Source organism: Melospiza georgiana, chromosome 3 (assembly GCF_028018845.1).
Source record: "Melospiza georgiana isolate bMelGeo1 chromosome 3, bMelGeo1.pri, whole genome shotgun sequence".
Classification (NCBI taxonomy): Eukaryota; Metazoa; Chordata; class Aves; order Passeriformes; family Passerellidae; genus Melospiza; species Melospiza georgiana.
In genome coordinates this window covers 104,236,814-104,254,567 of record NC_080432.1, presented here as the reverse complement: position 1 = coordinate 104,254,567, position 17,754 = coordinate 104,236,814, and the positions used below count along the sequence as shown (strand labels likewise).

Sequence of the window (17,754 nt, the reverse complement as noted above, 5' to 3'; positions counted from 1 at the left end):
TCGCTCCCGCCTTGTTTACCTGCACAGAGAGCTGCCTGAGTGCCAGAGCTGTGCTTGCTGGATTGGAACAGACACTGCTCTTTGTGCTCCCGAGATAAGGGGTTGCAACAGTCAAGCTGGTTTTGTGCATCTCAACCACAAAATATGATCTTAATAATTACTGTGAATCAACTAAAATAGCAACTCATATCTTCTTCCCAATAGCCATACATTTAAATGGTGCTTTTAATTTAGTGCTTTTTCATCTTGCTTCACGTATTTGAGAATATTTCTTCCAACAAACTCACAAAACCTCCTTCCAGCAACAAAGCACAAGCTGTAAATTGTCCTATACCTCAGTTTTCTTTCAAAGCTCAGACAAAGGATTGTTCTTGCCCTTTTCATATTATGCCCACATAAATCAAAGCCCAGTAAAGGACAAGTCAAGTAATCTGAGCAAACAGCCTACACTAAATATATGACTGGATTGTTGCATGTCATGCTTCCCATTAGTCACAGATAGAAACTAGAAACTTCTGACGAGGTTGACAAAGAAGCTGAGAGTAGAGCCATTGCATCATGGATGTACTCAATAAGCCTGTTAACCTAGGACTCCATCATGCAGAGCTGATAGAGCACTGTCTGAATTTCTTTCCTCTGCTTTTTTTACAGCCAATGCCCCTTCTTGCAGGAACAACACTTGTGAGCTGTGCAGCGCCCTCTAATTATGATGGTTCGGTGATGGAACTGACTCCATCTGTCCAGATGTGTTTTCATGCTTTTCTCAGATATAGTCAGCCCTGTTCCTATCTATGTGCCAACCCAATTTTATATTCTGAAACAGGACTGACAGGGGAAGACAAGAGACTCCATCTCCCTCCTGTTACACTGAACATCGTTGGCTGATATAAATTGGCAACAACTCCACTAAATTCGGGACAGCTACATCAGCTTTATTTTGTTTGATGGTCTGCCATCTGATGATCTGTGCAATTCAGCTGATGGCCACACAGGGACTTTTTTCCCAGCTGCACTGCTGAGAAAATGACCTTGTTGCTAATGGGAAAGTCGTGAGCCTTATGATACAGTCAGAGATTCAGAAGTGAGGACACACACGTAGTAAAAGACAAGATGCCCAGCCCACTAGGGTTGTAATAACCCAGTGTCAGTAATGAAGGTGTAAAGTCTGTTTCACAAGCCCCTCATTGGTGGTGCTGCCACAGGGACATGGTAGAGCCCATCTGCAGCTCTGCCATCCTGCCTGTGCTGCAGAAAACCCACTTACCACAAAAGAACGTGAATAATTAAATGCTTTGCAGTCTTGAGGAAATGATTAAAAGCACATAATATAGACTTATAGATGTTTAATGTTTTGAAATAAAAAGTTTTCTACTATTTACACGGGCAAATTGATAGATATTTATATTATCACTGAATATAAGAGGGTAGAAGTAGTATCTATCACTAAGAACACAGAACTGACCTGCACAATCCATGTGTAAGTCACCTAGCTGGGAATAAAGCCTGTGGCAGTGAGACAAGAGCACTACTGCCGCGTTTAGAGAACACCAGCCAAACACACAGAACCACAGAACTGTGGGACCTGGACCCAACCATTGCTATCCACAGCAAGAAAAATGTCATGCTATTCAACACCCATAGTCCCACTCAGGTATTCGAAGGCACAGATGTTGCTACTGAGCCATTTTCATGGGGACCTGCAGAATTCCTGATATTCATTGCAAAATGCTCCCTGGCATCTGCTATGAGGCAACTCAGCCTGCTCTGAATGAATAAACTGGAGTTGTTTCAAAAGACAAGAGTTGCTCAATGTCTCTATAATTTGCTCATCTGCAGATTTTGCAGTGCTTCTTTGACAGTGATTCAATGGTAGCAAAATCCCATGGAGGAAAACCAAAAGGAATGAGGTTGATGAGCTAAAGCAGTACCTCAAACAAGTCATCTGTCATTTATAATGGAGAGCAGTCAGCTAGGAGAGGAATGATAGCACATAAGGTCTAAAATTGAAACCACAAAGTAATGTTTGAGAGGAACGAAGATGAAGGCAGCAAAACAAAAAGAAAATTACTGGGAAGCATTTGCATTTAAACCCAGTATGTTTGAGAGCAGAATCATCTATTGTAAATTTCAATTAAAGCTGTTCCTTATATACAAAAGTTTCTCTACATAGAAAAGTAAGATGGAGGCAAACTAGAACTTGCCCTCCAACTCACAGGGTAAGGCCAGTACAGCTCTCTGATTATTATTTGTTATTATTATTCAGTTTATCCTAACCTACTCTAGCAGGGGTTTAAATGAAGCAAGAAAGCCACCCTAATTTTGGAATTAAAAGAGCCCCACTGGGACTCAATCTGGTATGCCAATTTACTATTCCAGTTAAATGGCCACTCTTTTTAACAAGTAATAGCAAGCCCTACACAAATGCAATTGCCTCATGACCCATTAATGACAGCAACAATATTGCTGTCTGCTGTTGCTAATGGCAAGTACAGTACTGGTCTGACAGACAGGCATGTTTTCTGCACCACAGCAATAGCCAGCTTTATACACTAATAACATACAAGAATTAAAGCTAACATTTTTAATATCTTCTTGGTGCCCCACAGTATTTGGTACCTGCATTAGGAAAGGAAGCACATCTCAGTTAATGCAGGTGATGATCATTGGTTAGTTATTATTACTTCAAGACTAACATCATGTGTGGAACTACAGAAAGCAAAAACTAAGACAGCTTCTGCAGTGAGAAATGCAGACCGAAGGAGATAAAAATGCTGGAGGAGAGAGAGGGCAAGCAATAAGGACCAAATGTTTTGTAAGGGCCCAGCTTCTAGGCTAGCCCCTATCTTGGTTCTTGCTTCTCCATCTTCATGGAGCTACTGTCTGCACACTTCAAAATTACACAAACTTTCTGTTATGGTTGTATCCCAACATGGTATTTAAGCTAGACTATGATGTACCACTAACTCTGGATGCAAAGCAAATAACACAGTAACTGATTGTACTTTGCAATTACACTACTTCTCAAAATGCTGATGTTAATAAGCAAACAAAAAAAAAAAATAAAATACTCTGCTATTTAACAGAGGGAGAAATGGAGGCAAGAGCAGCTGAGGCAAGGGTCAATGAAGAAGTGAGAGGGGAGCTCAACAGTCTTTCTGAACATAAGCCCATTTTTTATAAGGGCTCATGGTTCACTGCAAAGATAATAAAGGCCAAGTTTTGCTTTTATAGAGCAGAGAGATTTCAAGAAAGTGTCAAATGAACCTGTCAAACCTCAAATGGACTACTGGCTCAGTAGGAAATGTGACATAAAAAATAGGAGGGGAGAAAAAAGGTCCAATAAAGTTGTCTTCAGAAACAGGAGTTCTGAATAATGTATTGCCGGGTACCTGGAAAGCACACAAGCATTTGTTTTCTGAACATGGCCAAATTAATCTATTTTCAAATGGAAAGACATCAGAGACAATTATATATTATCATATGTGGTCTGATATTTTCCAGTAATTTCACTAGTTAAACGTCAGTAGAGGTCTCAGAGCTAAAATCAAAGAAAGGGAAAAATGACACTAAATGTGTCAAATTGCCCGACACAGACAGGCAACTGTGATCACTGAGAACATTGAGAAGGAAAATGTCCCCAAATGGGAGGCCAGCTTGAACAGAGAGATTAATTCTTTTTATTTTGGGAATTTCACAACTTTACTTGCAATTGTGGTGGGTCAACTCTGGCCAGCAGGTAAGCAAGCCAACATCACTCATGCCCACGTTCCTTTCCCAGGAACAGGAAGAGAACAGGAAGAAAAAAGCAAGAAAATCTGAGAATTGAAAAACAGTTTAATAAAGGAAGAGGGGAAAAAAAATCAAACAGAAATGGAACCAAGCAATGCAAAGGCAGTAACTCATCACCTCCCACAAACAGACCAATGCTCATGTATTCTCTGAGCAGCCACAAACTTGGAAGACACCCCTCGCCCCCTTTCTTCCTCTACCACCACTTTCACTGCTGTGTTTGATGCTGTATGGTACAGGATATCCCCATGCCAATTCAGATCAGCTGTCCCTGCTGTGTGTCCCCCCGCTAAGTTCTTGTCCCTCTTTACTGGGGAAAGTGGGTGCAGAGTGTGAAATAACAGAAAGTTCAGCTATTGTGAAAATGTGGATGTTGGAGCCACCATTGGAGCCACAAATCACAGCACCATAGGCTGAAAAATATTTTAAAGATGGAATATTTTGGTGTGGTATGTGATTTCCTTCTGCAAATTGCTCAGTCATACTTAGATACTCAGGTATTTACCTGTTGTTAGACATAAATTATTTTTAGATGTTTGTTATTTTTAGTTGTTTACTATAGTTATTTATCTGTTATTAAGTACCTATTATTAGCAGATACTTAAAATAGAGACTCGACCAGGTAAAGGCCTTGTCAAGCCTCTAAAGAAGAGAAATGATGCCTTAAGTTTTAGCATTCATTTTTTCCAGACTCTGTGCTGCCTAGGGGTGTATTTCTGAGCTTCATATTAAGCATGAGTAAGCTCTCTTCACAGAGTAGGTGGACAAAACAACTCCTTTTCTAGCTTGAGACCAAGGACAACCTATACAAGTTTCAGGCCCAAGAGCATCAACAATTGTGGACTGAAGAAAGCAAACAAGAAGGATGGGACTTCATAATCTGAAGGTGTAATTGGACAATTAACACAAATATGCAAATGAACAAAAACTTACGAAAGTGTGAGACCTCGTGACAGGTCATCCATTTTTTTGGATCGGTGACCATTTTGGGTTCATCCTGGGTGTAGCCCTGGCCAGGCTCTTGTACTGCCCAAGGTGTATCCATCAAAGCCTTTTAATAAGTATCTACTTTATTCTTTAACTCTGTCTAGCCTCTGTTCTAGGTCGGCCTTCTCAAGGCATCATGGGAAGCTGAAGCTGTCACAGAAATTAAGCAGAACAAATGGCAAACTAATTTAGAAAAAATATTTTATTCATAAAATGACTCAACATTGGTGCATAGAAAAAATATCTTGGAGCTAGATAATTTAGTCCCTGAATACAAAAGTCAGAATAATTTTGTTCTTCCTTCAATACTGAAAATGAAAATAATAACAGAGAAATTATATCCAGAGTGGTGCTGTGAGGCCTCAGCTCCTTGTCTTTGGATGTATAAAATCAAGGTGTCCAACACCTTGTAGGATCACTTCTTATGTTAGGGTCATTTAATGAGTAAAGGGCATGTTAACTTTTCTTGAAATAATAATAATTATTATTCCAAATAACCATAAAACCTTGATTCTTCAAAACATACATCATATGATGTATGCAGAAACTCTCTTCCTTCACTCTCAAGCAGAGAGGCAAACCTTAATGCAGAAACAATATACATGATAAACATGTAAGTTTTACAAAAAACAGATTTTATATTTTAAAGTTGCACCTCTAACTCACCAGAACAAAGAAGGTGAAGAACTCACATTAGTATCCATGACATTTTAAAACATTCACTACCAGTTGTGAACTTACCTAAGGATATATACATTGCTATCAAACACTGGTAAAGGTAGTACAAGATACACAGGGAATTTCCTTTTAGCAGTGAAGACATGACAAGAGTCACCCCAGCTGGATGTCACAGGAGTGACAGGTAAGTCACTCTTCCAATGACATCTAAGAATGCACTGGATTCAAAAGTCAAGTCTTTGGTTTTGAAACACATTCAGATATGAAAAATACACCCAACCACCCCACCTAATTTTCTTTTGTATTGCCAGGGGATTTTCTTCTAAAAGTCCCACTATTGGAAGTTATCTGTACACTTTTCTCCTGAAAATAAATCTAACAACAGTTTTCAACACAGGTATCTTCGTTCTTCACATCTTCAAAAAGGCAACCTATAAAAGGAAGCAAAAAAATACTGTGATTAATTTCAACACTGCAGGTAAAACAAAGATGCTTCTTTGTATCAATAGAAATGATATATTATAATAATCTTTTTATTTAATGACACACTAGTGCAATCAGAAAACAGAGGATGTACTGCCTTCACCTCTTCTCTACCTAACATGTCCCCAAAAATTCCCAAACTTTCTTTTTTTGCTCAAGCACTGCCTGCATTGTAGAACTAAAATGTTTTCTTCCCCCAGAATAACAAAGAATGTTTATCTCATCTAACTTCAAAGGCTATTTGACAGTATTTTGAAACTTGCTTAGATTAAATCTTTGATACATTCCCAGTTTTGTCTGAATATTAGTTTATTTGAACAGTTACTCTAAGTCAAATCCTGATTCCAAAGTCACAATGAGAAGTCCAAAGTCATAAAGAAAAATGTCTTACATTTTGAAATAACCAAAATCTTACCAGAGGGGAGAAGACAAATACTTGTATATGATCAGAAGATAGCAAATGATGTACCTCTTCTCTTTACTGCCCTAAGTGCACTGCCTAACAGCTATTTAGAGGGAAGGTGATCTAGCAAATACAAGTGATCTGTAGGATTTCTGCTGTCCCAAACTCATTTGTTCTTGGTCACATGCATGCAGCAGTTTCTCCTGTATGGTTTTGGTTTTGTTTAGCTTTCTTCAGGATATGCAGTATACTAATGCAGAAAGTTAAGTTAGCTGACTGGAAATGACACATCCAGATTAATATCTGATAAGGAGATTGCTTCACATATTTCTTGTTGATCACAAAAAAAGAAAAACAGATGTACAGATGCCTTCGCAAAAATGCAAGAAGTAAGAAAAATGACCACCAGGTTACACGACTGTCTTCTGAAGATACAACCTATTCCTCCTGTCTGATGAAAAACATACAAGAAAAGAACTTCTGAGACAGACACTTCCTCTTTGTTCTCTGCAAGAGCTTTCAACAGTCACTTAAGTGAAGATTAAAATTACCATCAATTACAACTCTGGATTTTCAGAGATGACCCTCAACCACCACTCTACTTGATGCTGTGACAAAAGAAGTCATGAAGTATGATCAACCAGAAGGAATTAAATGCAAGCATAAAGTATCACTGAGTATTCAGAACAGAGGATAAAACAGAGCTCAAACACTCCTTTTGGATACTGTGCCCAAAGTATGTTTAAGGGAGTTATATGTCTGCTATAAAGGATGTAAAAAAAAAAAAACAAAAAAAAAACCAAACCAAAACAAAACATTTTTAACAAATCTAAGATGGTTCTCAGAGAATCAGTCACACAAAGGATTCATGTCTAAATAACACATCTACAAGGCATAAATGGGACATGACAACAATTCTTGGTTAAGAATAGAAAAAAAACCCCATGCAAACTCACTTCCTGAACACTCTTTTGCTACTCCAAGACTAACAGCAATAACCCAGTAGAACACTGCAGTTACTGCATGGAAGAGTTTGTACAGGCAACACAACTGAGATCCCTGAAATCTCCCACATTTCCAAATCACTCTTCTTCTGAACTGGAACTAAAATTCAGAAACAAAAATTTTCATGTCTTATATTAAACAGAAGGAAGAAATTCTTTATTATAAGGATGGTGAGGCATTGGAACAGGTTGCCCAGAGAAAATGTGGCTGCCCCATCCCTGGAAGTACTCTAGGCTAGGCTGGATGGGGCTTTGAGCAACCATTTGAGTGGGAGGTGAACCTGCCTGTGGTGGGAGGCTGGAATGAGATGATCTCTGAGGTCCCTTCCAACCCAAACCATACTGTGATTTAAAGAACATAAATTTTCAGAAATGTCTATAGGCAAACCATGCCAACAATCAGCTGGCTCACCAAGGGTGGAAATTGGCCTGCCTTTCCCATGCAAATCTCACCACACTGACATATGCCCATAAAGTGTTTTTTTCCAGCTTCATCAGCATTTTCTAGCAGTAAGCTGCTACATCAAAATAATTTCTGTCAGCTCAACCAAGGGGTGTTGCAAAAGTTAGAGACTACTCAACATATAGGGAAATTTATCCACTATGCCAAAGATTCCCATCCTCAAAGACAAAAATTGAAAGCAAAATCAATATGCTTGTCACCTTTCTCATGACTTAGTTGCTCAGATGGATAGAGACATAATTATGAGCAAATGTAAAATTTTAGCTCTGTGGAAGAGTCATAAGTTATACAGGCTACAGGTGAAACCCTGGCACCAGTCAAATCAAAGACAAAACTCACAGTGACATTAACAATGCAAGAGATTTGTCCTTGCATTGCAAGGAAAAAAAATAGGAGAATCAAGAAAAGCAATAACCATCTCCATACATACGACTCAAAATTTTAAGCAGATTTTTCTACCTGAGATTGCAGACTCCTTTGCTACACAGTTTTGAAGTGCCATTAGAGTGGATATATTTGTTTAATTTGACTGCTTGCTATATTTTGTAATGCATGAAATACATTTTTCTTCTCCTTTGAGAGAGTTATTTGCAACATAATGCTTCCCTAGACTGCTAGGCTCTCCTACTGCCCAATAAACTGAAAAGCAACGAAAGTAATAAATTATTACTGTCTGTGTTTATATTTACTACCAATGTGAATGAAAAGAGCATATTAGATCATTCCTACAGCTGACATACCAGCAAAAAAAAATGCAAATCAAGCTGTTTAAAATCCAACTGCAACCCACCAAAGTACTTCCAAACAAAATCAACTGAAACGGAATCACTTAGGAAGTTTCACCTTATCCATCCAAAGTTCAATATAAAGCTTATAAAATATTCCTTTATTATACTGTTACTGTAGATGCAGTACATTATATGTTCTACATAATAAATGAATTACTATAGGTTGGGAAAATGGGACTATGTGGTTTTCCCCCAGTTTTCCATCTATTAGGATACATTCTCTACAAGACAGACAACTACTTGCTTCTTCCAGCTTTAGTAGCAATGCTTTCAGCAATCTGCACATCCAGTATTTCACTGCTATGAGAGGATTTTGAAAGCAAAACAATGTGTTGAACACTTATCTCATCTACAAAGGTTTATTACTAATTTCAGAATAAAAGTCAGTTCTAATCAGTTTTTTTACTGACCTTACCTCAGCACATTGTCCCCTTCTTAAAGTGCTCGGATTACTCCTTCAGTAAACAATAAAGCAGCATCAGCTTTGTTAAAAATCTCTCGGAGTCAGGACAAGTTAAGAAATCCAGGTACTGATGCTCAGTTTTAGAAGATGTGCTCTCTTGGCTTTCTCAGAAAAATCATAGAATGGTTTGGGGTGGAAGACACCCATAAAGATTATCTAATTCAAACTCCACTTGCCATGAGCAACCTGGTCAAGTGAAATATGTCCAAACACCGAGGAGTAAAAGGTGAAAGAAAACAGTTGCAACTTCTTAAAATATTTTTTAAACTATGGAGACCTAACGAATTTAGAGATAAAAGAAGGTGGTTCCAGACGGCTGAAGCTGGTGAAAAGAAATCTCTTCTATCAAGTGCTAACACTAGGTGAGCAGGCAGAGTGGATGACTGCTGTAGGAGAAGCAGGAGCGTGAGAGAAGCAGCTAAACAACCTATTTTAAAGAAATGCAATCTGCAAATCATCTAAGCAAGGAAAAAGAAGTTCAATCTTTGAATCAGCTCCAAGAACCATCCAAGGAGCCAGATTCTTACTTCCACAAAACAGGAAATAATATGACAAAAGTTGCATTCCCATGTTGTAACACAAGTTTTGAAACTGTTCTTATGTTGCTCTCTTTTAAGGAGTCCAAGTGAATGGTGCATAAAAATCCCTATGTATGTCTCTCAAAGCTGACAATGAAGGATTTTAAATACCTATATCTCTCCTAAGAGCTAAATAAAAGTATGTAGAAGATACAGAATTTCTCTTTAGTTTCAGAGAGGGAATTGTACTTCAGTTTACTTCTGCATAATTATAAAGGAAAATAGTGGGTTGGAAGTAGTTATGTATGCTTCAGTTTCAGCAGAAGAAATTAAATCTCTGAATGCTTCCTAAAATATGACTGCTGTGGCTTTTTCCACTGCACAACAAATAATAAAAAACCACCAGCAGCTCAAACTTCAAGTTTAAATGTATAAAAGACACTTTACTGTTGTCTTCTTTGAACATTAGGCCAATTTTTAAACACTACCATGCCCAATTCATAATGCTACATCGTGTTTTGGAAGAACACAACTTACATGGCTATCTTAAATCATTTCTACTGCAAGAGACAGTCTGTACATAGACAGATACCCATGCTTTAATCCTGCCCATGTGCTAGTGTGAAATCAGGTGTGATGAAACGACTGCAGAGGAAATGCTGATTACACACCAGCAAGGCTACAGCCTACAATCAACATCAAATGCTGTATTTATTTCCACTCAAGGCTGACAGGTAATCAAGCAATGCCATACTATCCATGTGCACAGGAAAAGAATAACCTTCCCAAAAAGACAAGGACAGCTGTGGGCAGACCTCTGCTCCTAGATCCAGCTGTGCTGGATGATACTAATCTCACAGGCTCATGGTGTCTCTCTGCTGCAAGTTACCATTCCTTTCTTCCCACAAAAGACCACTTCAGAGTTTCTCCTACTGTCTGGTGAAATCAGACTGTTACACCAAACTCTGCCCTCTGGTCTGTATTAAATGGATGGGTTTATCCTAGAAACAAGAAAGGGAGGGCTTGCACAAATTCTGCTGGAAGATCACAGGGGAGAGACAAATCTCTGGTGGAAATGAGAGTGAAAAGCTGAGGATAGTGGTATTTTCCACATGTACAGCTGGATTTGAAAGATAACATATACTCAAAGCCTCAGACCAGTCTAATTCATCCAGATTTGTATTGCTACAAATGTTATGGCTAGTGCTAAGTGTTATGGCTTAAGCCTTAATAACTACAGCCAGTACAACTGCTTGTGTGGTTGCAATTATATTGCAGTCAAGATGCCCTGCACATAGAGTACACTTATACCTTGGAAAAAGACTCAGAGAAAGTGATATAAACATGTTTGTATAGTGAGTGATATAGAAAGGGATTTGTGTGAGTATAACTGGACCTACATATCCCTTATCCCCATATTTAATAATGCACTAATGCCACTACAGGGACAATGTGCATAAACAGACAGAGAAGGCCATAACCCTGCCTGACACATTTCTCACTCCTGTAAAATAATGACAGATCAACGAGTGGGAGGATTAAAGCATCTGCACCATGCCTAGGTCCCAGCTCTATAAATATTTGATTTCTGATAAACTCTGTGAGAAGTTTGGCGTGGCCACAGGTGCTGAAAAGGGACAGAGCAGACAAAGGGATAAGGTCTTTCCCAGAGGGGAAACAGTGCTCCTTCCATTCCTGCACCACCACCAGAAGCAGTGACAACTTATAACTGTTACCATTACCCTGTGGATTAGCAACTACTGGCAATAGCTAGTTATAAACAGCCACATTAAATCTTAAGAGTTCACCTGCCTACCCACACCATACAGTTTATATATTTGTTCTCACCTAACAATCTGGGATCAAGCCTGCAGATGCACAAATACTCTGTTCCAGAAATACATTTGGCACCAGTGTGAATGAATGGACACAAAGCAGATGGCATTAGATGAGCAGAGACGTGAGAGAACATTAACTGCTATATTTACACTTGCTCCCACTGAATCCAGAGACCCATAAAAAAGCAGCTGTCTTTTCCAGCCTTGAATGTTACCAAGCTGTTGCATATTACCCCAAGATCTCTGGGGTAGTTTTTGGGGAGAGCAAAGGCATTTTTAGAGGAAATTGGAGAGTAAAGCAGCATGTTCACTACTAGAAGAATAAGAGGAGCCAGAGACAGAATCATTATGGTTGGAAAAGACCTCCAAGAAGATGGAACCCATCAATCATTGAGATGATCCTACCTTGACAGCACACTATGTACTTGCCCCACAGGGCCTCCTGGTAGCCTGCAAACTCACTGGCTATGCTCCAGCAGCAAAGGTGTCTCTGTTACACTGATGGTTAGCTCTTTTCCTTCTGTACTCCAGGCTCCTGTGATAATAGGTGAACCTTGGGTCACTCAGTGCCTGTTTCTCCTATGGCATGGAGGTCATGTAAGCAGGCTTGGCTGCTCTAATATCCCCTCCACAGCCCATCAATGGCAGCCACTTCACACAGCACGTCAACAATAATTGTTTTATGTTCTGTCACACAGGCAAAGTTTCCCAACATGCTTTAAATGCCATGCAGTGAGAAGTCTGGTTTTGAGTAATCACCGGAACATGAAAAAGTGTTTCATCTAATTACCCTTCCTAAGAAAACCAAGGGAACATCAGCCTGTGTTCAAAGCACCATAACTTCATATCACTAGGTTAGTATGTCTTAATATTTTACTATAGAAACAAAAATTTTTGAAAAAAAAAGTCTCTAGAAGAATACAAGTCGCTTGAAAAGGTCACTAAAACAATACTACAGATTGACAGAACAGATACAGTTGTACAAGCCAAGCTTAAAATATTTAATGAAATAACAAAACTAATGTGTAGGGTCAATCTAAAAAGTGTTCAAGACTATCACTATCATGCTCAAGTTTCAAAGAAACTAAGTACATCTGGCATACCCTCTCAGACAAACACAGCAGCACTGTGCTGCAGGACCATGTCATGAAGGCAATAAGGAAGCACAGATTGTGGAACCATGCTATCCCAGCAAACTAAAACCCTGCAAATTGGGTTGAAGAACAAAGGGATGTGGAATGGTGGCTTTGCAGTCTGACCCACTAACCCCTACAGGGCTCAGGTTTGGGTAGGGAGGAGGGGGCATTCTGTGAAGGACTCTTTACCTCACTCACTCCACAGGATGTCAAGGTCATCCTTTAGCAGGCATCTGCAGGGAATTTCACATCTCATTGAGTATGTGCTTCAAACAGCTTTCAGGTCTTACAAGAAACATAATTTTGGTCAGTACAATGCTACCACAGAAGCAGAGGAACAGAGGTGGCAATGAAAGCTGGGAAGGGCCTGGCTTCAGCAGACCTATCATCTGAAGAATGAAATTCCCCAGAACTCCCAGAAGGCTGGGGAAAGGTAAGTCCTCCACTGTACAATGTGAAAGGCACTGTACATCTCTGGGCTTTCCAGTCTTCATTGCAGGAAGAAACTGATTAGAACACCACTCAGATAAATCACTTCTGTCCAAGCTGGAGAAAATGTGAAATACACCCAAAACAACCAAGCAGAAAGAGAATTAGATTACTTTCATTCAATTTCTAGTGGAATTCATTTCAACAAAAGCAAGGGTTTCCTTCTTTAAATATGATTTCTCAATCTGATAATGTGCCTCCAGGATTTAAGAAATAAACCCATCTATAAATCAGCATGCATTCTTTCAACCTAATCCTTCCTGAAGTATTCATTTCTTATAATAACGAAGCTAGATTTGAAATGTGACAGAGATAAATTAGAAAAAGCAAGAGATTCCTCTTAGAAGTACCAGGCTGTGCATGTCTGCTGCAAATTATCACTTTGCTATTGTTAACAGTTGCATGATGAAACTTGCCAAAGCTTTAGAGAGAAAACCACTGGCAGTTGCAAAAACAGTAGAAAATAAATCTCTGCATGTTTTTAGCCTGATACAAGCAATTCTTTAACATTTTAGATCAAGTAGTTCTTCGTGTGAAAAAAGGAAAAGTTTTTTTGAGTTTGTTTTATTTCAGGATGAGATGGCTATTAATCTTTTTGTTTCTTTACATCTAGGAGCCACAAAACTTCATGGCTTTATTTTGTTTCCAGCCAACTCTTCCTCATTAGCCTGTACTATTTTTATTTCCATGGCAGATGTTATTTCTTGAGGTACCCATCATTAAGACAGGCACAGAAATAGCAGTATTATTTACCTTTGCTAGTCTTACACACACTTTCTTGAATGTAAACCATAACAGAGTGTGTAACTGGGGTACTAATGTTACATTGCAATTACTGATACAAAGCAAACTGAGCTAAAAAACCTCATGGAATTTGGGATTTTCTTAGTCAACACCAGATGAAGTTTGGTTTTTACTGCAGTAGTCACCAGACTCAAAACTAATCGCGCAGTCAGAGCAGCACATGTTTCTGCATCAAGTGGTTTTAAACTGCTGCAGAAAAACATTTGTTTAAGCACATATATTCATGGCAGTTGTGAAACACAGGTTAACCTAAAACAAACAAGGCACTGCAAGCTGCTGTGTCAATTAACTGCATGCTAGCTGCATCCTAAAGCTAGAGACGTGAAGAAATTAATGCCTGACAGCCCAAATTTAAACATATGATGCAGTTTCTAAAAACTTAAAAACTTCTCAGCCTTGCTGAAAGGTGTGTCAAGAGGCTGAATTGGAGGAGGGTGGGTCTGTCCCCCCTGCTCTCCAGTGGGCCATTCCACACTCACAGGCTGCTGCCACGGCAGGACTGGCTCCTGCACGATTCCCTGAAAGCCATGTCACTCTGAGCCTTGGCTCTGTTTCTGCAGCTCTCATGCCACTAGATTTCTCTGTACTCTTGGGAATCTGCTTCAACTGATCAGAATCAATAATATCCTGCTGTATCTTCCCCAGAAAGGGAAAGAACTGACACACTGATGCTGCTGTGGCATCCAGCAGCTGCATCTTTTTATAGCATTTCTGCATTGAAGATGAGGATGAAAAAAGCCCTGAACAAGGCACTATGAACAGTCTGCTGTCTTATAAAACAAAGGGCTAAAAAGAGAAATATATGGATTTATTTTGTTGACCATGAAGCAAGTGAATTGTACCTAATCCAGAGAGAATAAATAGGGTGAGCTAAGTGGCCACATAACCTCTCTTAAACAGTGAATCTCCTGTCTCAAAATTAAGCTGATAAAGTATGGTGCATGTCAGGTGTGTTTCACAGCACACAATGCACTTACATCTTTGATTAGATGCTGGCTTACCCAGATGTGGGATGTTCTGGTCATTTGCATGGCTGTTGCTCTCAATTAGATGCTCATAGGTGGTATTCTCTGCAACAAAATTTATGAAGCATCCTATCTCACCAAAATACCCTTGTACTCTATTTCAATGCTACTATGTCTTAAAGAGAGGGAAGTGCTAACATATGTGAAAGAGAAGAACTGGTTTCAGGTTTTTATTGTCTTTATTACACTGTAACACAGCGGGATTCAAAGCTAGAAAATGTGTCTTTTCCTCTCCTTTTAGACATGAAATACTGTAGCACACTCTAAAGCATAAAGGTGACTTTCAAGGGCTGCATCATACAAACCAGAAAAATAAATAATATATTTTTCTATTACCAGCTTCATTTTCAAGCTCAAATGATCCCCTCACCATAAACTAACATTTTCTCTATTACTCCCTCTTATTGAATCATTCCTCACAGTAACTCAAATTGTCTTTCTCCTATTTTTAACCACTACTCCAAATCAATCCTTCTCCTTTAAACACACACAACACACCTTTCATCAGGATTTACCTCCAACCTGCACAATGTCAGATATACTGCAGTAGAAGATAAAGTCTTGCTCACAGTTTCTCCAGGAAAAGATTACTACAAAAATAGTTATTTGTTTCCCAGCTGCAGCAGCAGGTAAAATCTAGAAGTCAGAATCCCCTTCAGGGCCTGGCTGGAGATGCCTTTCCTTGCTTATGTTTCTTGTCTTTTTTCTCCCCTCAACTTCCTTGCCCTTTATAGGAGTAAAACAGCAGGCTAAGATTATTTCAGGTCTAGAAGAAGCATGGTGCAAAGATAAAGAGGAACTGAACAGGAAACCTAAGAAGAAAGGAGGAGAAAGCAGTATATCTTGCTACAAACTGAAGTGTAGGCAAGCATTTGCGCTAAATAAAGGAGATACAAGTGGGGTGCATTAACAAGGCTATCATGCAGGCATCAACCAAAGAAATTATTTGGGCTTCCCTCCCACTCTCCTTAACTCCCAGTGTAAAAGCAATACAGTGATCTCCTGGATTCTAATGATGGCAAGATGCCAGAGATATTAGATATAAATGTTGTATGTTCAATGCATCTTTGAACTTTAATTTAATGAAAATCGGTCTTTCTCTTTTTGTCCAAATTTAGGTCCCTGTTCAGAGTCTGTTTGAGGCCAATCATAAGACAACCTTCTCATCTCTTACACTGAAACGACTTAGAAAACCCAATAGACAGGTAAAACTGACACAGAAAATTATAGAGCAGCACCAGAGGTCTCATGCTCTGCCTTCAAACAGATTGTTAGGAAAAGATTTATTAAATACTACTGTGGTAAGGTGCTTTACAACAAAGAGGCCACAAGGAAACAAGCCAACTACTTTGGTTAATACTCTACTTGCTGATGGCCTGGAGGGTATAATTGCAGTTTAATTTTGCTTTTGTCTCTAAACTGTTACATTTCTTATCTAAAAAGAAAATCTACCAAACCCTGAAAGCCAAGAAATAGTCTACCCTCTTCATATCCTGCAATGTTTATAGTTAGTTATGTCATAGAAACCAGTACATAGATGTAAACTGGCTTTCTAAGAGTCTCCCTCAGCACATGCTACAGGAGCAGAGCACACTGTGATGCCATGCTGAAACTTCTGGGATATCTTGTCACATACTCAATGTTGCCACAGTGTCAGACATGGCCATCTCTTGTGTGCACACCCATTTCTCAACATACCAAACCCAAATGTTACCAGACATATGATTTGAAATACCAGTAAGATGTGGGGCAGAGGGAACGTGACATAAAATGGGTGCATTAGAGAATAGAAATAAATTATATCTTTTATTGAGAGATTGGTTATATGCTCACATTTACACACAGTCTTTATTTTTACATGCAACCTGAACCATAACTCTAAAGAAAACAGTATAGGAGATTAAAGGAGAATGTGGCATGGTTATGTAACACTTTGAAACTAGATAGGTTGAACACATCTCTTCATTAGATTATCTTTTGAAAACTTCATGGAAAAAAAAGCAAGTTCGGGAAAATTAGCTGCTTAAATTCTCTCTCTGCTTCCTGGCAATTAAAACTGGAGTGAGAATAAATACCTCCCTGCATGAGGTATGAGGATTAATTTGTTTGTGTATATAAATGGGTATTTAAGTATCAACTACTATTTTATTTTTAACACCTTATTGGGACTACTGCGTTCCTACCAGAGTTCAGCTTTTGGCAAGAGATTAGGACTGAGTTAAAACAGGAACAGGTGTTTGGAAGATGATATGGCTACAATAAAAGCACAAACCAAGAAGATGAAGGGAAAAAAAATATATAAGGCATTCATTTCTATCCTGTGAAACAGAGAGACACACAGAAGAAAACAAAACCACAATAATGAAGGGATATTTCAGCAAACATCTTCTCCTATTATGATTCATTCCCAGGGGAACAGAGTCTGAGCAGGGCTGTCCTTTGGTCCCAGGTCACCCCGTTCCTGTAAAATCTCATGATGCCTATTAAATGGCCAAGCATTCAGTAAATACTGCTTAATACTGGCTGGGTAATAAAACATTTTCAAAGCTTCTAAAGGATGTAGGATTTTAAGGCCACTCTCAGTGAGATTTGAGCTCCTAAATTATATCAGGTATTTTTACAGTGTGCATTTCTGGTCTCTAAGATCCCTATAGCCGTTACTAGGTCAAACTGATTTTTATTTCTAGAGATTGAGCACATTCTTTTGCCAGTTGCAACCAGAAAAAGAGCTGAAACCACCCATTTTAAGGCTCAAACTCATGAAAACATGTTTTCTTGGTAAAAAGAACCATTACTGACCTTAAAGCTTCATAAGAAAATATGGTATTTACCATTTTCAGAATATTTTTCCTGTAGCAATAAGATAATTGAAGATAAAAGCTTTCA

At 38.8% G+C, this 17,754-nt stretch overlaps 1 protein-coding gene across 1 annotated transcript in view; it reads right to left on the bottom strand.

Moving 5' to 3' along the window:
• Positions 1-5,394: 5,394 nt before the first annotated feature.
• UBE3D (ubiquitin protein ligase E3D) overlaps positions 5,395-17,754 on the bottom strand; it is a 75,641-nt gene continuing 63,281 nt past the window's right edge. Inside the window, exon 10 of the mRNA XM_058021487.1 lies at positions 5,395-5,885. Coding sequence (XP_057877470.1) covers positions 5,865-5,885 — 21 coding nt within the window. The 3' untranslated portion in view covers positions 5,395-5,864. The remainder of the gene's footprint in view (positions 5,886-17,754) is intronic.